The sequence below is a fragment of the Sturnira hondurensis genome, unplaced genomic scaffold (assembly GCF_014824575.4).
Source record: "Sturnira hondurensis isolate 20B ecotype Veracruz unplaced genomic scaffold, ASM1482457v3 Scaffold0023817, whole genome shotgun sequence".
NCBI lineage: Eukaryota > Metazoa > Chordata > Mammalia > Chiroptera > Phyllostomidae > Sturnira > Sturnira hondurensis.
This window is the reverse complement of record NW_028096448.1, coordinates 14,323,406-14,343,510: the sequence shown is the minus strand read 5'-3', so window position 1 is coordinate 14,343,510 and position 20,105 is coordinate 14,323,406. Positions and strand designations below refer to the sequence as shown.

The 20,105-nt window shown below is 44.7% G+C and overlaps 1 protein-coding gene across 2 annotated transcripts; it reads left to right on the top strand.

Annotated features, from left to right (window-relative positions):
* Positions 1-1,664: 1,664 nt before the first annotated feature.
* On the top strand, positions 1,665-11,267 carry NUDT7 (nudix hydrolase 7). 2 transcript variants are annotated; one of them, XM_037037950.1, is made up of 4 exons: positions 1,665-1,789; positions 4,922-5,075; positions 9,291-9,410; positions 10,588-11,267. In XM_037037950.1, the coding sequence occupies exons 1-4, from the start codon at positions 1,698-1,700 to the stop codon at positions 10,954-10,956; spliced, it is 735 nt and encodes a 244-aa protein (XP_036893845.1). In that variant the 5' UTR covers positions 1,665-1,697; the 3' UTR covers positions 10,957-11,267. The 2 variants fall into 2 exon arrangements, with proteins under 2 accessions (XP_036893845.1, XP_036893844.1); XM_037037949.1 differs by having other exon boundaries at positions 9,291-9,449.
* The last annotated feature ends 8,838 nt before the right edge of the window (positions 11,268-20,105 follow it).

Here is a 20,105-nt window from a genome sequence, read left to right as displayed (position 1 = left end):
TGAAATAAATGAACTCAGAGGTCAGAATGATCTAACCTTGAACCCAAGCTGTGTGAACTTAAGCAAACTATTTTTTATTTCCTGATCTGGAAAGTGATGATGTTAATACCTCTATGGAAATAACCCTATTTCATGGTGTTACTCAGAGGATTAAGTACATATAGGTGAGGTGACATCACTGTTATTATTAAGACTGTCATCAAGCTTTTGGTTGGGCTCTCTCAACTTTGGCAGCCTCACCAGGTGAACATCTAGGCTCAGATGGTTTTTGGAATTGTGGCTTAACTGTCCCACAACCCAGAGACACAAAGGATTTCATGGGCCCTAAGCAATTTTGGTTTTATAAACCCCTTCCTCAAAAAATAATAATAAAATGAATTCTATTTAATGACTGTATTGATGTAAAAGTGAATGCAATCCCAGCTAGATTTATTATTTTATATTGGCTATTACTGTATTCATTTTCTTCTACTTTTAAAAGAAATTAAAATTAAAGCATTATCGTGGGTCCCAGCCAGTGCACCTCCTGCGGGGATACAGAAGTCAGCCTGGCCTTAAGTCTCTGAACTCTGACTTCTTACATGTGGGCTCCCACAGGCGCCCTCTCACCAGCTCTTCTGGAGCCGCTCCTCTGGTGTCCTTGCGCAGCACGGAGTCTTGGCACAGACTTGACACTCTTCCCGAACTCTCTCCCCCGCTCCTTTCCTCCCCTGATTTATTTATTTATTTATTTATTTATTAAGATTTTATTTATCTTTAGAGGTGAAGGAGAGAGGGAGAGAAACATCAATGTATGGTTGCCTTTTGTGTGTCCTCTGCTGGGAGTTGGCCTGCAGGGAACCGGCCTGCAACCCAGGCATGTGCCCTGATGGGGAATCGAACCGCAATCCTGTGGTTCACAGGCCCGTGCTCAATCTACTGAGCTACACCAGCCAGGGCCCCCTGATTTATTTTTCACACACACCTGAGAGCAGTGGCTCTCTGAACATCAGAATCTCCTATGCGCTCCCACTTGGCCTTACCCCTGTTTCTGATCCAGCAGCTCTGGGATGGGATCCAAGACTGTATTTTAACAGCATGCAGGTGGTGCTGATGCTGCTGGACCTGAACTACCCTGGGGCACAGCTGCTCTGGAGGTCTGCCATTTCCATTTTCTCTGGGAAGGCTTCTCTGATCTGGGTTGTTCACGTTTCTCCGTCAGATGCTCTCCAAGGACTAAAGGGCTCTGCTTTATCTAAGTAATATTGTTTTATTACTTTCTCCCTCTCTCTCTCTGCCACTTAACAGTAAGCTCCGCATGCTGTGGCATCTGCACATAGCAAGTGCTCAGTAAATGCGTGCCGATGGCTATTCAGAAAAGCTGAACCAGCTTCACCTCCTAGCAACAGTGAATCCTCTCAACTCACCAGGACTGCATTTTCACATTTTTTCTCCTTTATTACAACTGTCAACTACAGAATTCCTCATCTGCCTGCTGTTCTAGAGACGGAGCAAGGAGCTGAGCAGAAACCCTTCTCACTACCGGACCCCGGAGGCCGGGTCTTTTTTTCCTCCAGCCCCACCCTGAGGGTCGCTCCGCCCCAATTCTCCGCCGACGGCACTAGGCCCCGCCCACATCCACAGGTTCTCTGCTCCGTTCCGCCTCAAGCCGTAGGCCCCGCCTCTCTTCCGTCCGCCGTCCCACTGCAGTTCTGCGCATGCCCGCCCAGTGGAACACCTCCGAGGAATCTGCTGCTGGAAACAAACTTTCCCGACCAATGTCGCGATCCTGTCCTCCGGAGTCAGTCAGGTAAAGACCCCATGGCCCCAAGTGCACTGAGCCCGGACTTGATCAGAACAGGGCCTAACAGATCGTGGGTCACGGGTTGCCGGGGCCTTTTGCCTGAGATTGTTTTTGCTGAGCCCGCGCTCCACGCCCACAGGGTCCCAGGACCTCCGCATCTTCTCCGGCCCTAGACATCTTAAGTTAACACCCATCACGGGTTCACTTTCCTTCTCCCAAGGGCAAAGCGTTTTCCTCTGCGCAGTGGGCTTACCTCTTCTGCTCCGGGGGGGGGGGGGGGTTCCAGACTTTGACCTTAAGGACCACGTGAGTCCGTAGGAGGCGACCCAGAGTTCAGGACCCTCGGTGGCTACCTCCAGTGAGGACCTTGGGTCTCAGTTACGTGACCTTTCTGACCTGGACAGGATAATGGCGCTCACCTCACCAGGCTGTTGTGAGGGTAAAGAGAGAAGCAAGGCAGGAGTGTGGGATAAGCTCGTGCTCACAACAGGTTGGCTGCTACTGTTGTTGGTGTTTTTATGGTGATTATTCCAAGGATCGGGCACTAATGTGGTCAAACACATTTTTGCAGACTTTGCATCTGCTGGACCCTCTGGTTAGTTATGGGAGCCTCTGAGAAATCACACTGGGTCAAGTCCATTGTCACTGGGCCGGCAAGTTTCCTCTTCTGGACCTGGGCCTGTGCGCTTGGGATGCACCCTGGAGTGTCCTCAGGTGCCAGCACTCAGTGATTATTTTCAAGACTTTTGGTCGTTTTTGCCCTGCACAGCCATTATCCGATGGCTATTAGTGAGCACTCTGCCATGTAGGAAGAGGCAAAACGGAGAAATACCTCCCGCAAGCAACTGCTCATTTAATTATGGGGACATTTATGACAGTAGTCACCATTCATAGGCCACTAGCTGAGTACCAGCCACAGTATATGAATTATGTTATTAAATCCTCACAAATGTTTCCAGACGTGTCACAGGAAAGGGTGAGGAAAGGGTGGCTTGGAGAGGTCATCTGTGAACATTTCGAAACCAGTTCCAGCTGACCTGCACATCTGATTTTTGCCCACTATGCAAAACCACTGCCTTTAGAAAAATGAAACTGTTCATTGTGTTGTCGATAACAAAGTGCCACAATCTGAGTAGCTTAGAAAACAGAAATTCTCTCCCAGTTCCGAAAGCTGGAAGTCCATGCTCCCGGTGTTGGCAGGGTCTTTCTCCCTCTGAAGGTTCTAGGGAAGGGTGCTTCCTTGCCTGTTGCAGCTTCTGGTGGCTCTGCTGATCCCTGGCTTGTGACAGCATCACAGCCAGTCCCTGCCTCCATCTTCACATGGCCTTCTTCCCTGTGTGTATCTGTCTATTTGCTGTCCTCTTTTTGTAACGACAGCACTCATCGGAATCAGGGTCCACCCTAAATCCAGGATTATTTCATCTTAAGTCATAAATGAATTGCATCTACAGAAATTCTATTTCCAAGTCAAGTCACATTTGAGGTTTTGGGTCGACACTATTTAACCCACTACACAAGTCAGCAACAAAATACTCCTTTCAAAAGGGCCAAAACAAATTCACAGCCGTAAATTCAGGGCACATTTGTGGTCACAAATCCAAACACTTGCATATTATCAGGTAATGGTCTTCAAAGTGTGTTCCCCTGGTCTGCAGCATCCCCATGGCTTGGGAGTTTGATACCTGCTAACTCTTAGGCCCTACCCCTAACTTGCTGAGCCAACTTGCTACAGTTGTAGAGCCGGCCCAGCAATCTGGGTTGTATGTAGTCAGCTCCCCTGGTGATTCTGTTGCTGCCAAAGTCTGGGAACCACTGTTTTAAGGCAGCTGAATATTTGATAACAAAAGGAATACTTAATAACATGACATAAGAGCCAGATTAAGGAAAAATCCTTAATTTTACTATGGTGCAAATTTACAGTGACTTATTCAGCAAACCTGTCTTACCTGAACATACTTATGGATTTCAGCAATTGTTGTATTGTTAAAACATATTTTATCATAATTTAAATTTAATTTAGTTTCCAAATGAACTTATGTACTGAACTGTGTTTTTAGTACAGTTATCCCCTCCTCACACATGGGGGATATATTTCAAAACCTTCAAAAGATGCCTGAAACCACAGACAGTATGAAACCATGTGTGTGTGTGTATGTGTGTACACATGTATATACATACATATATATATGTACTGTGGTGGTATTTCCTATACATAAGTACCCATGAAAACTAATTATAATTAGGTAAAGAATTAGCAACAATCACTAATAATAAAATAGAATAATTATAACAGTATACTATAATAAAAGTCATGTGACTGTGGTCTCTCTCAAAATATCTTACTGTACTGTATTCACCTTTACCCTGAAGGGGTGTCCAACCCACAGCCTGCAGGCCGCATGTAGCCCAGCACAGCTGTGAACACTGCCCAACACAAAATTGTAACTTTACTTAAAACATGACACTTTTTTGTGATTACGTGTCACAATATATTTAATGTGTGGCCCAAGACAACGCTCCTTCCAGTGTGGCTCAGAGACGCCGGAAGGTTGGACACTTCTGCAGCCTAAAGGAAGCACTTTAGGCCTCCCTTTGGCATATCCGACCTGCCTGCCCGCGTCACTACTCTGCTGCTTTGGGGCCGTCAGCACATAAAATAAGGGCTCTTGAACACAGGAACTGCAGTGCTGTCGATCGGATCACCAGGAAGGCTACTCAGTGACTGATGGACAGGTAGCAGGAACACAACCTGGATAACCTGGGTGAAGGAATGATTCACGTTCCAGGTGGGATGGCATTAGACAGTGCAAGATTTCATCACGCTGCCCAGAGCAGTGCAGAATTTTAAAGTTATGAATTGCTTATTTCTGGAATTTTTCACTTAATATTTTTGGACTGAGATGGACTACAGGTCATTGAAACCACAGAAAGTAAAATAGAAGATAAAAGTGAACTACTGTAGTTTTTTTATCTTGCCAAAAACTACATGATTTGGGTATTATTTTTGCCATACTACTGGAAAATACACTGAGACTCAGAAATGGTGAACATCAAGATACACAATGAAGCAGAAACACAGGACGGGGAGATTTTTACCGTCACCCTGGCACCATAATGTTTGGTTTGTTTCCCTTTTAGAAACAACTTGATAGATGATGCCAAGGCCCGCTTAAAAAAGCATGATGTTGGGACCAAGTATTCTCACTTGTTGTATAGTAAATGTTCCATCCTTTTACCATTGTTGGTTAAAGAAGGAAAACTTCACCTGTTGTTCACCCTCCGCTCAGAAAAGGTAAGTAACTAAAAGGTTCTGCCATTAAGGTCTCAGGACATTTGAAAATCCCATGAAATTTTATTACTTGCACACATTTTGAGGCAAGAGATTCCCAGATGGACTTTCAAAATTGTGATATTTGAGGGGGCCACAAAATAACATGGAATTTTTTGAAGCTTTGAAAAGAAAAATAAATAATTTAAAATACATTTAGACCAGGGTTTCTTAACCTTGATGCCATTGGCATTTGGGCTGAATAACACCTTGTGGGCACTGCCCTGTGCATTATGGAATTTTTGTTTAGCATCATCCCTGGCCCCTCCCCATTACGTGCCAGTAACACAGACACACACCCCTTTGTGACAGCCACACATGTCTTCAGAGACTGACTACTGTCCTGGCAGGAATGGGGGGCAATTTCGCCACTGTTTTAGACCAGTCCCACCATGGGTATAATGTGAAAGTTCTGGAGCACAGAAATGAGCAGTTGGGTTTAGGAGCCAGCTGCCCATGTTTGAATGCAGGCTCTCTCCTTGCCAGCTCTGTTGTGTGACTTTGTCTCATTTAGTTGCCCTCTCTGTGCTGTGATCGATGATCGCTCCACTTGCAAAATGAGGACAAAAATAGGAGCACCTGTTCAATAGGGCAGCTTCGAGGATTTCACAGGGTAATGAAGCTAAAGTGCCTACAACAGCCCTGGCACTGGGCAAGGACTCGGAAAATCTCAGCTGTCGTCATCACTAGGGCTGTTAACAGACATGGCCTGAGGTTCTCAGATACACCGTTCAACTTTAAAGAAATGCTGTGCTGGGCGTGCAGTTCCCCTGAGTTCACACTGGCCACGGTCACTGTCCCTTGCTGTTAGGGGAACTTCCAAGGAAAAGTTGGTAAGCAGGAATTTCAGTTATCCAAGTACAAAACAGAAAATGGGCCCTAATACAGTGTCTTTCTGAGCAGAACAACAAAACGTCTGGCTGTAGGGGAAGAAAACAAGCTGAGAACTCAGTGGGAGTTTTGTGGATTTGGGATTAGACTTGTGTGCATTCTCTCTCCTGTCTGGGTCGGATGATGACAGTCCCGTCTCCAGGGAGACACTGAACTCGGAACTGGGGGGCGGGGGTCTGTTCCCAGCTCTGCCAAAAAGCATGGAAGCACTTCAACATATTTCTTTAATTAAAAAAAAACAATAATGGAGAAAATCTAGACCAAATGGGCATTTGGTCTCTGTTTCAAGTATCTTTGCCTATTCATTATTAAGTGAGAATCACCTTAGACCATAAACTCTGATATGCAAAAGTTACATTTTTTAAAAAGTATTTAAATTTAATTAAATTGGACTCTAAGCATATCTGGCTTTGAGGTCAAGAAATTCCTGCAGGCATCACCTGCACTTGGCCTCTCCCTGGAGTCCCACAAGCTGGGTCCCCAGATGTTGTCTTCTCCTAAATTGAGAAGAGGGTGCGTGCCACCAGTCACTCCTGTCTAAGTGGGGGCTCCCCTGCTGGCTCTGGAACCTGGAGGAAAGTTCTTCATCCCTGAGCCTCAGTTTTCTCCTTTCCCTGCCCCTCCTCTTCTCCACTCTCCCTCCTCTCCTCTCTCTTCTCCCAGCTCTCTAGGGCTAAATAAGCAGGAAGTCAAGCAAAAAAATAGATGAAAGTCTTAGGAAATTCGGTTGCATTCCATAAGGTTTTATTTAATAAAAATATGCTATTTACGAAAAAATAAAATAAAATTGAAAACTTCTGTACTTAGATAAGGACCCTTTTTGGTGCTGACAGTTTGTGAATAATCGTTTTTATGAATATTTTCTTTAAAACTGCATAACATTTTCTATTTTTAAAATGATTTTTATTTATTTATTTTTTAGAGGGAGGGGAAAGGAGGGAGAAAACCATCAATGTGTGGTTGCCTCTGGCACAGCCCCTGCTGGGAACCTGGCGCGCAACCCAGGCGTGTACCCTGACTGGGAATTGAACCAGCGACCCTTTGGTTCCCAGGCCTGCACTCAGTCCACTGAGGCACACCACCAGGGCTGCATAACATTTTCTTACAAGCATTTAAAATAGTCATTCAGTGAGGTGTGTATTTCTGTCAAGCCTGATGTGCCCCTGCAGGTGCCTCTGGCACGGATGCCTTGCTGCTGTATGCTAACACCATGGAGTTCATTTTCAGCGGTGATGCAGCCTTAGGGCTGTCTCTTATGCATTTGGGTGGTGAGTGGTCAAGGCAGTAGGAAGATGTCCATTAGCCTGGTTTTCACCTACACTTATAACTAAAATGGATGGGAAGATGTGTGAGGTTTCTGTGTATTGCAGCAGTTCCTGCGTTGTTACTGATTTTTAACTTGCTTTTTTGGTACTGATTTATTAGCAGAGAGGAACTTTAAAATGATTTCTTCGGTTTTTTAAAAAGTTTGCCTAAACGAGACTTTAAACGGTAGGACGTGACAATATTTATAATGGCATCTAGTTTATTTTTACAAGGATATATTGGGCCTGGTGCTAAAAAATGCCTACATGACCTCTTGATTTAGCTTCTAAACATCGAGAATGCTCCTACGCATTCTCATGAATAAATATTTCACATGGGCCAGGCGCTGTGCCATGTGCTTCAGCTGTCAGCTCCTGTGAACAACTCCACGACCACGGGAGGTAGGTGCTGAGATTACGCTCACCACACACGTTGGAGAAGAGGCTCGGCCAGGAGGCTGGCCCTGAGGTCACAACAGTTCAGGAGAGAAAGGATGGTGGGCACGGCGGGAGTGAGTGTGAAAGAAACAGAGGTCACGTTTGCTAAGAAGTTCGGTCCTTTAGAGGAGAGAAGCATGGAGGGTTTGTGCTTCTCCACCTGTGCCCAAGATAGGAGAGAAATCATTTTAAGGACAGAGATAAAAAAGGGGGGAGGTATTTAGAATAAATCAAGGATGTACGAGGTGGGGACGATGCAGGAAGAGGGCCTCCGCTCCCTCACCGGGCGTGCAGAGGTAGAGCGCCGTGGACACAGGGCAGCGTTGATAGCGCGGGGGACCACATTTTCTGTGGGAGGTCGTGATGAATGTGTGGTGTGTTCTAGAGTTAAAATGCTGGTTTACACTCCAGCCCCATTACTCGCATCTTACGTGAATCTGGTCAGGCCATTGAAGCTCTCTGAGGCTTACTTCCCTTATACACAAATGGAAAGAACAGTATTTCGGTAACCTGTATATCCATTAATGGAAAGATAGATCATTGTGGTACGTACATAGAGTGGAAGTCTATTCAGCCATAAAATGGAAAGAAGCACTGACACATGCTGGGACGTGGAGGAACTTCAAAACCGTGGAGCTAGGCAAGAGAAACAGACACCAAAGGTCATGTGTCATAGGAGTCCCTTTACAGGGAATGACCAGGACGGGTGACTCTGCAGACAGAAACTGAGGGCAGGGGGATGAGGCAAGTGGGGATCAGCCGTCCAGTGGACAGCTGAAGAGTTACCGTCTGGGGAGATGAAAATGTCCTGGAACTAGATAGTGGTAATATTGTGTGACATTGTGAATGTATTAAATGTCACTGCATGTTCACTCTAACTTTATGTTACAGATTTCACCTTGATTTAAAAAAATAAACTAGTGCTGGCTGGTGTGGCTCAATGGATTGAGTACCGGCCTGTAAACCAAAAGGTCACAGGTTCGATTCCCAGTCAGGGCACATACTGGGCTGCTGGCCAGGTTCCCCAGTTGGGGTGCACGAGAGGCAAACGATTGATGTGTCTCTGCACAATTGATCTTTCTCTCCCTCTATTCCTTCCTCCCTTCCCCTCTCTCTAAGAAGTAAATAAATACTTTTCTTTAAAAAAAGCTTATAAAACTGTTCTGATAACTCTGAAAGAAGTCCTTGTGAAGCAACAGGTCCAGAACAGAGTAAGCACTCGGTTGCTGTCCATTGGTAACAGTGCCTTTTCAGTGCCCTCTCCTTCAGCCTCGCCCATCAGTGTAAATCTGGGTGTGTGCGTCTGTGTGCGGTACTTTGGGGGCCAGTAGGGAATAGTTAACAGTGAGAGAAGTTCTCTAAGTTCACTTTTTTTAAAAAGGATTCAAGTAAAAACATTTTTTCTTTTACTCCAGTTCCCCACTTATTCCCACTATCGTAAGAATGGTCTCGAGCCCAAAACAGACATTCAGGAAGTACTTGTTGAATGAATGGATGGTTCCGAAATTGGAGTCACACAGTGCAGCTCTGTTCTTTCCCTGTCCAGCTCAGACGGTCACCTGGAGAGGTGTGCTTCCCTGGAGGACAGCGTGACCCTGTAGATGTAGATGACGTGGCCACAGCCCTCCGGGAAGCCCAGGAGGAAGTGGGCCTGCGCCCTCAGCAGGTGGAAGTCGTCTGCTGCCTGGTGCCCTCTGTGTTCGATGTAAGAGTTGGAACAGAAACGGGTTGCTAAGACTCATGAGCTCCCAGAGCAACCCCATCTTCAGGGTGGCCAGACATGCCCCTGAGAGACTGGTTCTTGTGTGGCTTTGCCTCCTCCAAGCCGAGCAGGCTTGGGAAAGCCCCGTGTCTTATTCAGGACATTCTTGGGCCACCCGGAAATCAAAGGGAAACTCCACGGATGGTTTTCAGATTGGGTGCTGTGGACCCTGTAGTTGTTTTTACGCTAACCCCAGGGGTCCCCCTCAAAATTTCCAGTAGAATCTTTCACTCAGTAGTGCCCTACATTTATTTGCAAGGAGTCATGATTGTAAATAGAAATCCTCCCACATACAAACATGGGTAAAGTAGTTCATAGATGATTATAATTTCCCATAAATGGGAATATGTCACAATTAATGTGATGTCACTTTATCGATAAGATGGCACATCTGTGTCTGCACTGATAGGGAAAGTTACCTTTTGCATTTTTTAAGGGCTGCATAGAATCCCATTGGGACTATACTCATAATTGACCTACCCTAAATGTCCATCATCTGAGGAGTGGTACCTTTAGAGTTTTCGGCTACTGCAAATAATGTTTCAGTCTTGTGCAGCTAGGTCCTCACTGAACATTGTTGATAAGCGCGGCAACTTTAAGCGAGCCACCGTCTAAGGAAACCAGTTTTCCCATAGACTAGTTGATATAAACAAAGTTAAGTTCCCACAGCATCGCATCAATGGCATATCGAAACACTGTGATTATAGGATCTGATATACTTGTATCTTTTCTCTCTGGTAGGAATTTGTCATACAGATACACTTAACACAAACTCAATTGCTAAGTCAGAGGGACCATAGTTTTGTAATGCGAAATTGCCATTCCAAAAGACTGTACCTACTTACGTTGACAACGTATTTTCAGAGTTATCTCACAGATGCTGCCTAAGGTAGGGCAGAGGCTGCCCCCTTTCATGGGGGACGTAAAGGTTACATCTGCCACAAGTTTCCTCCTCCTGACCCACCTCATGCACTGACTGCTTCAGCCTGTTTTCTCAGTCCACGTGGAAGTGGCATGACTTTAGCATTTGAAATAGTATCTCTTTACTTGTTAATTTCTGTATTTTGTTTTCTGTTTTTAGAGAAGCATATTGATAACACCGGTTGTTGGGTTCATAGACCACAACTTCCAGGCCCAGCCTAACCCTGACGAGGTTCAGAACGTGTTCCTGGTCCCTCTAGAGTATTTCCTGCGTCCGAGCACCTACAGCTGGTACCACCTGACACGGTGTGGCCGCCGCTTTCTCTTTCATTGCTTTGGGTACACAAACCCTGAAGATGGGGTGACTTACTATATCAAGGGGATGACTGCAAAATATGCTCTCTTCGTTGCCTTGATTATTTTGGAGAAACACCCGACCTTTGAGGTTGAATTTAATCTCAACGATCTGATATCATCCTCTGAAAAATCCTTCCTGCAGTTTCATAATCATGCCACAAGCAAATTGTGATTTATGAGACCAACGTCCACATAACTGCCTAAGCAGCTTTCGTGTGTGCTTATTCGCAGAACCACTGTAATGCCAGCTGGTGGAATTCGACGGGTGAGAGTATTTTTCCTGCAATATGGAGATAAAAAACCTTGCCTTGTTTTCAGTTTCCCTTTGTTTTCTGAAAGAGCAAAAGTCTTTCAAAATTGGAAAATGTGTTTATAGGATTGCATCATTTCACTCACAGTGTATTAGCACCATTTTTCTTACACATATAAGGAAATATATCTGGCACACAGCAGGCACTTAATAAATATTTGTTGACTGTATGACCACATGGCATTTATCTCATTTGTAAGAGGTAATATCTCTTTCTGTCTGATGTTACATGTGACAGAAACTTCTGGCCAGCCATCAGAATCCGTTGTCCCTTTCTCCACGGCAGGAGAGTTGAAGTCCAAAGCTTCGGGTAGAAACAGCATTACCCAGGATCCCTTGTGGTTAAATGTGGCTCTGGAACTTAGTTTAGACCAGTGGGATATGAATGACAGTTCACTTTGCAGGTCTTCACCAACTTAAGAGATAAGCCACCTTGCCCGACTGTTTCCCCCATTCCATGGGCTGCAACATGGATTTGTCTGCAACCCACCCTTGACCATACAGGAGGCAAAGAGAATTCCTGGGGGAATGGCAGGACCAAAAGATGGTAAGAGCTTAGATCTCTGACTCTGGAGCAAAGCAACCCACCACCCTGGGCTGTGCCCGTGAGAGTTGGGATGATTACACAGGAGAACAATAAAATTCTGTTACCGTCCTGCCACTATAATTCGGAGTCACTTTGCCTGAGCAGAGTGACACTTGAAAATGGCCAGATGGATAAGCACCCAAACTTGAGGTGATTGCCAGCAGTTAGAGTTTGGGATGAGCTATGACATTTAACATATGGGTTCTGTGGCAGGCACAGAACGCCCTTGGGTGTTGGTGGGGTGCGGCAGTCACCATCCAGAGCAGCTGAAATGAAGGAGTCTCACAAATGGCCTGTGCGCCTACCGATCGGGAAAAGGGTATCTAGCTCAAGATGATGAGAGCAGGAAAACACCAATTTCAAGCATAAGCCCCACATCAAGGTCAAAAGGACAAACGTTCTGAATTGCATTGAGATCTACCACTTCTGACATGGGCATGTCCATATGTCATGCTTTACGTTTAACGGGAATTTCTTAGCTGAATTATGGTACAAACCATCCTGCACAAGGACAGGGAAGCAGGCGAGTAAAACAGCACAACCTTAACTGTGTGACGGCGACTGCCCAGCTCACTGGCGCACTTAATTTTTAGAAAGCCAAACCATGTGTGGTCTCCAAGAACGTGATGCCCCCACTAAACCCATCAACCGGCTGCACAACGGCCCGTGGCTGCTGAGTTTTTACTTTCTGAGAGCTGGCAGAGGAAAATACCTGCTCTGCTGTTTTAGACCCGCAAATGTTGAAGCAGCACAAATCAGGCTCCAGCCATGAAAGCAGATGTTGCGTAAGGCTCCCCGTTAACATTCGGTAATGAGGCCCACATGAACAGGCCTAAATTATTTCTGAACAATTACGGGGGCACTTATAAATGTGCGTTTACAATCTGACAGCGGGGTGATTGCCGGGTAGGCTGTTGACCTCCCAGGCGGTGTAGAGTCACCTTCTGGAACTTCTTACATGGACTCCGCAAACCTGCCTGGGTTCTGAGGAACTGGCCCGACCGAAGCCTGAGATCGGAATGGCACTCACAGCTGCTCAGTTTAAGAAGCTAAATATTTAGCAGTAGAGGCACTGTTCCCTCACCCACCCTTTTCAGCCGTGTATTTTATGATATCTCTGTTCCAGTTAAACATCCTTTGGTTAAAAGGCAAGGAAGTGTAGCAAATCTGGCTCAAATCAAAAAAACAGGTACTGGCAGAGTGCTGATCTCAGGGAATCTGTAAAAGTCACTCAACAAACCAGACTCGAGAAGCGTGGCGATGGGGAGTGCCCTCAGCAGCACCAAGCTGTGAACCTCCTTCCCTTTTGCATCCTGTCACATTGGGACAGTGACCACCTGTGTGGGCTGACTGATGTGGACACAGACCAGCGACAAGCTCAGGGATTCAGTCCCCAGTTCCTTGGATAAAGCTGCACTTGCCCTTGCCCAATAAGGAAGGGCAAGGGTCAGAGTCAAGACCACAAGTGCACACATCTCCCTGAGTCACCTGAGTCAGCGTTTGGGAAGTCAGTTTGATGGATGTCCCTGAACACCGATGCTCTCCAGTCCCTAACATCTGTAAGTTCTGCAGATTCTGCCACCCAGAAAGCTCAGCCCTGTCTCCTTTGCATCCCCATCCCCGCAGCCTCGGTCAGCAGGTGGTTAACAGCCCTACTTCTGGAGTCAGAATGCCTAGATTTGAATCCTGGCTCCAGCATCCACCCCTTCAGCAACTTTAAGCAAGTTACGCATCCCCTACAGGCCTGAGTTTCCTGTGCTGCAGGGGAATACACTTTTGTTTTAGGGGTGTCGTGGGAGTAAAGGAGCTAATATGTGCGACCCCTTTAAGCACACCCGAATGCTCATGACAGTGCCTGGGAAATAGTAACCTGTTAGCTAGTATTTACAGCATTGTTATAACTGTGAAGTTAGTTCATTGTAACAAAAATAATGAGCACTGACATTTCCGCCATTCGGAACACCATCATTTCTCCATACACAGGTTCCTGAACTCTCTTGGTTCAAGGTGAGCACCCTTGACCTCTCAGTAATATTATTCACAGCACATCTGGGCCAGAAGAAAAGTCTGACTTTTTTTACGGTATATCCAAACAATTTAATAAGTGTTTATGTCCTACTGACTTGGTAGTCATTTGAAAATACAGTCTGTACATTACAAGAATAAAACATATTCAATCTTAAATAACTGCAACTGCCCATTTATTGGGCAGCCCGGGTGGGCACATATGTAAATGCAAGAGTCAGATACCGTCAAATAACAGGGATAAACAAATAGTCAAAGAGAGGAGGTGGTGGTTAGGCTGAGCCTTGATGGATAAGGAGGTGCTGCCCCCTGTAAGTAGGATGGTTGTAGGGATAATGGGGACTATTACATAACCTGCTTCTTTGCTTTCATTATTTTATCTAATCCTCACAAGAAATCTCTGAAGAAGGTACTATTATTATCCCCATGTGTAGGCAGGAAAATTTGAGGATCAGATTTGCCCGTGGTCACACGGTTCACGAATGGCAGAGCCTACGTCCAACCCCCATATAAATTTGAAAGCCCGCGCTCTTTCTGCCGAACCCATTCACTCCGAGCTGAGGCTCGTTTCATAGGCACAGAGGCAAGAACAGAAGGTTAAGTTTATGTGTCCCTTGAATCACTACCAGTGGAAGGAAAAGCAATACAAACTTAATAAATTAAAGAGAGAGCAGCTTATTTGGCTGGTGTTGCACACAGCGAAATGAATGATCAGTTAGGATGATTTTAATTAAAATGGAACGTACTAGTTAATAAATTAAAGTGCTGGCATACTTGTTGACAACTCCTTTCAAGTTGCCAGCTTTCCAGTTAAAAGAACTGAGATGGGAAAACATTCCTCTATGCCTCAAACAAGATGATTAAATTCAAGCCTTTTTCTTGTTTCTGGTTGGTTTTTTATCTGAGAATAGCACAAGGTTTTGATAAAATCGCTGGAGTGATCATCCCAGGTCCAGGTGTCTTGGACATGGTTTTCATAAGCCGCTAATGGGGTCTATGTGTTCCTCCACTCAGAATTCGTGATCGCCTACTGTCCCCCTCAGCTACCTCCCTGTGCTTTCCCATTGCTGAGCCCTGTGCAGACTTTAAGAGTCAATTCCTCTGTGCTCACTTCTTCAGCCACCCCCACTCTGTAGCATGAACACACTTCATGGCACCCCTTTGCAAATCTGATTAATATATGTACAACTTTGTGCTTATTCCAGCTGTGACCCTGGAAGGAACAGACCCACATACCATGAGACCCCTCAGTCTGACTTCCCCTGACCGACAGTGAATGGATGCGGGATCAATAGTCATCCCATGAAGTTAGCACCTGATTTAATGACCAGTAATCTATGACTTGTGTGCCCTACTTAAATAAGTGAGGTAAGCCTGCTAGATTTTCCAAAGAATTTGAACTATGCCAGAAGATAATATATGCTTGGGAACTATTTTGGCCATGTGTGTGCCCAAGAAGTCAGAGGTTCAAGGTCAGTTGGCCAATAATTGGTGGAAGTTGTTTGATCTAGGCAATAGTTGTCACATCAGAGAGTCCATCAGACACAACTGGAAGAAGAAATATTTCCTGAAGCAACTTAAAGATCCTTACTCAAGCCCGTAAAACTTTTATTTATAGGTATAGCCTTGACTATAACATCCCTCATTTTTCATTTTATATCCTCAAGACTTTATTCCTTACTTCATCGTGATCGCCTGTTTCCTTTTTTTCTTTCTTTTTTTCCTTTTTTCTCATGTGAATCTTGAAGTTTTCCTTCCTGTTATTTTGTTCTACTCTCTTTACATTCATTTGTGTTTCTTTATCAATGTGAACAGATTCTGCTTTAGGCTCATTTCATCTCCTTCCACAGCCTGGAGTTTTTCTAAATTTGCTCCATCGCACAGAGCCCATAAAGCAATCTGAGAAGTTACTTATGGGTGTTTTTTTTCTGACTACACATCTGTATAGTCATCAAATAATAAAATGAAGATAGTTTTGCCAGAACTCCTAACCTGTTGTAACATATCAATCTATCTTAGTCCCTGTAGTGAACTGAATAGTAGTCCCCAAAAGATTTCCAACTCTGAGCCCACAGTACCAGTGAATGTGCCTGTATTTGAAAACAGGGTTTTTGTGGACGTAATTAGTGGTCTTGAGTGAGATCATCCTAGATTCACTGTAGACCCTAAATCCAATGACTGGTGTCCTTACAAACGGAAGGGGAAGATGCGAGACACTCAGACACAGAGAAACAGGGAAGAAGGTCCTGTGAAAGGGGAGGCGGAGATGAGCGATGCAGCCTCGGACCAAGGAGCACCTGGCGCCCCTGGCGCCGAAGAAGCAGGAAAGGCTCCTTATCTCTAGACTTCCGAGGATGTGTGGCCCTGATAACATCTTGGCTTTGGACCAAATTAACAATCTGTGGAGTGAGAAGCAAGTGTTATCTGCATACGAAGTTTCAGACTTTTTATAGTTACAATTTTTTTTCAAATAATTACCAATATCTGACCATAGTTGAAACCTGTATCTCCAGTTCAGGATGCTCGGGATTGCCAGGTGGCCTTCAGTTTTGCATGAGTACAAAGTATTTTGTCCCATCTTGGTGAAGCAGTCTTGGGAGTGGCCGTGGGACAGAGGTACAGCCACATTGTTTCAGACGAGTGGGTGGCGGGCTCATCAGGGCCTGCAGAGGTCCCGCGCATCCAGCACTCTGGAGGTGCGAGCTTTCGCGCCTCCTCCTCCTCCAGGGCTGCACAGGCGCACTGCTAACGTGGCGGGGGCCCGGGCAGCACTGTGCATCCCGGGCCATGACTTCCCTTTTCCACAATTCAAAAGAACTCCCTGGTTCTTTTGTCCAGCCTCAGTCTGCTATTCTAGACTCTTCCTTTCGGGCCGGTTCTCTCCTGGGGCCCCGTGGTCCCCCTGGCAACTTGTTTGCGTGGGCCCACCCCCCACCAAGTTCCAACATGCTGGACCTTGGTGAACCCCATTGCTGGAAGGTTTCAATTTACTTTCCCAGGACATGGCTCAGCCCCCGTGTGACTTAGTCCATGAAAACAGATGCCCAAGAGAGGGAGTGGTCGCAGCCTCACAGATCTTCCTCACATTTAAAAACCTCAGACTTCTCAGAGTGTTTTACACATGACCAATTCATAATGCAGGTATTTGAATGTGATAGATCAGGGTGTAGAAGGAGAGAAAACGAGGGACGTTCTCTCAAAACGTCGATATTCTATCAGGATGTTGCGGGCTGAGCCGACCGACGTCCACCAAAGACGCAGCAAGGATCACCTGTATCTCATCACCCCAGCTGAATTCTGCAGCTGGAAGTCTTGGTTTCAGAATTTTGATTTTTATTTTGCCTTTTTTAAATTTAGGGAGTAGGGTTTTTTTTTGGGGGGGGGAGGAACTCATTCTATTCAAACATTTCTTATATTTTATAGCCATTTAAACTTCTTGTTTTAAAGGTTAGGCATAATCCCAACATTCTTCCCAAAAAGAGAATGTTAAATTCTTTTGTGAATGTTCTTCTAAATAGAGAGGTGTGGAAAAACTTATTCAACAAAAGTATATATACTTTTCTATAATTTACTTAAATATTTCACAAGTTGCTGGGAGACTGTCTAGGTTATCCTCACCTTTTTCCCCTTATGTATGCATATTTAGAGCTGGGATAATTAGCTGGAGTAAATTAGAAATTTTTTAAAAAGAAAAACAGCCCTGCCTGGTGTGGCTCGGTGGGTTTGGCACTGACCCATGAACTGAAAAGTTGCTGGTTTGATTCCTGGTCAGGGCACACACCTGGGTTGCAGGCCAGGTGCCTGGTTGGGTCGTAGGAAAGGCAACTGATTGAGGTCTCTCTCTCTTACATCGATGTTTCTTCTCTCCCCCTCTTCCTCCCTTCCCCTCTCTCTAAAAAATAAAATTAAAAAAAGAAAAACATTAACACTTATAAAACATAATTAAAATGCTTAAATGGTTACAAAATTATGTCTTAGTGAAACAAATTGTCAGTATTAAATAAAATAAATATTAAAGCCCTTGGGAATATTTATAATCTAATCATTGATATGATTTCATTATTGTGTTGACCTACTTTTTGTGGCAAAATGACTTCACCATTTATTTTTCAACAAAAGGAACTCATCCATCTATTTAAGATCTATTTATTAAGTTCCTGGCAGAAAATAAAATATAATGAAAGGTCTCGACACACCAGAGCTTATGTTCCAGGAGGAGATGGAAAAAAACCAACGAGTAAATACAAAGGTATCAGATATAGCAGTGGTGTGAGAAAATGCAAAGGTGGGTGTGCCGTGCACAGTGACCTATGCTAGACTCGCCCAGGAAAGACAAGTCCACTGGGGGTTCATAGTAAAACTGGTGCCAGCCCAGCAAAGCCCAAGGTGAAGAGCACTCCAGGGAGAGGAGACAGCTTGTGCAAAATCTCTGTCATGGGGATGATTTGGGAATGTTTCCAGAAGAGAACGAGAGGACTCAGAGGTAGACATTGTCCAGAATGTATGTGCTAATTCTGTCAGCTAGGAAAGAAGGTTGAATTTGACTACAGGCACCATTGAAAGGCACTACTAGATGGTGTTAAGCCAAGAAGTGACATGATGTTACTCATATTTTTTAAAAAATGTTTCTAAATGTTGAATGAAGAATGGAGTACAGGGGCCAAGAGCAGGAATGAGGGGGGAGACCAGTTGGGAGGTTATTGTAGGTGTAGGGGGAGGGGATGGTGGCTGAGACCGGGTATTACAGAAGAAATGGGGAGAAATGGGTGAATTTGGGGTATGCACTGAATGCTAAATGAATGACTTGTTTATAAAATGCAGGTGAAGGACATAGGGGAAAAAAAAAACAGAATCAAGGGTAGTCTATGGGACTACTGAGAAGAATAGTATTTTGTCCTCTAATCATTTTTGGAAAAATAGTATGTTTGGGCATCTATTACAATACAAAACATACTGTGGATTTTTTCTAATAATAATAGTAATGATAGTACCTTCCATTTATCGACTGCCCACGCTGTGCTGGTCACTGTTTTCCTTACTGTGTGTGGAGAGGATACACAGATGGAATTAAACTGTATTCCTTTCATCTCGCTGAGTTACAAAATGACCCATGTTTTCCATATGGCCTTTGCCCCTCTGAGGATTGCATTGCCAAGGAAACAGATTGTTAAGCAGAGGCTCTGTAGCTAAATCCTATTAAACATGCAATAATTCAAAGAAAACACACAAAGCAACCGGCGCTTGGGTTTGGAATATTGGCTCCAAACATCCCCTTCTTAATGCCTAACTATATACCTAATAAGGTCCAATGTTTAAATGCCTGTCTAATTCTCCCCGGAGTTCTGTGCTTGTACATTCCTGCCCCAAATCCCCACTCTGAATGTCAGAGTTTTTAATTAATCTCCCCAAATGGTATTTTCGCATAATGAACTCTCTGCATGCTGCTAGCTTCAAACAGGAGACAAATAGGCAATTCTTTTCTTTTCCTCAGTCAGATTTTTCCTTTGTAAAACATTACGCAAAACTGCTTAAATACCTGTATGTGTTCAAGTATGGCTGGAGACAGCCCAGATTAGAGACCAACCAGTTCAGATCTGCTTTACACATAAAGAGCCTGAGGTTCAGGAAGACGGATTCATGTCTCCAAGATCACGTATATATTAATGGGCAGGGGCAGGACCGATGCCCACTTACCCTGGCTGGTGGTCCAACAGTATCTTTATTTGGTTCAAGGTTGTTCCTGTCACCTCCCCCTTCTAAAACTTGTCCTGACTACTCCTTTAGTATACATTCTTCACTTCCTACCCTGTGCCACCTCCATGCTTTGCATTCCAGCCTGATCCGTCATGCTCATTCCTGTCTTCCCCTGCCCACCCCTCAAATGCAGCTTCTTCCTCCAGGTCCAACTTCTGATGCTATCACTCACTCCCATCCCAATTTCTCTGGTTCATCCACCTCCTCAGAAGATCAATGCATTTATACAGCAAATATGTTTTGCATAAATGTGGTTTTTTCAGTCCAGTGCACATGGGTTTTGCAATAAGGCTGTCCTCACTTGACCCTGTCATTTCATTAAAAAAAAAAAAAAGACCCAGTGGGGTGAGGAAAAGTATGATCAAAATCAGTGTATCACATATAGACAAATTGTTATTTAGAAAACTTCACTGCCAGGCGTATTGCATGTGGAAGGTAAATCCTGGCAGGCATGAGAGCCAAGGAATTAAATAGAGACAACCCTTCTGCAAGTAAGTGGGTGCCATTATGGTAGTGCAAGCAAATAGTGAAGAGAAAGACAGGGGCAAGCGTCATTGAGGAACACAGCGTCAGCCGGGAACCTGATTCAGCAGAAACGCACAGAAGTTGTTAAGAACAAGAAAACCAACATTCAAATTTTGTTTTG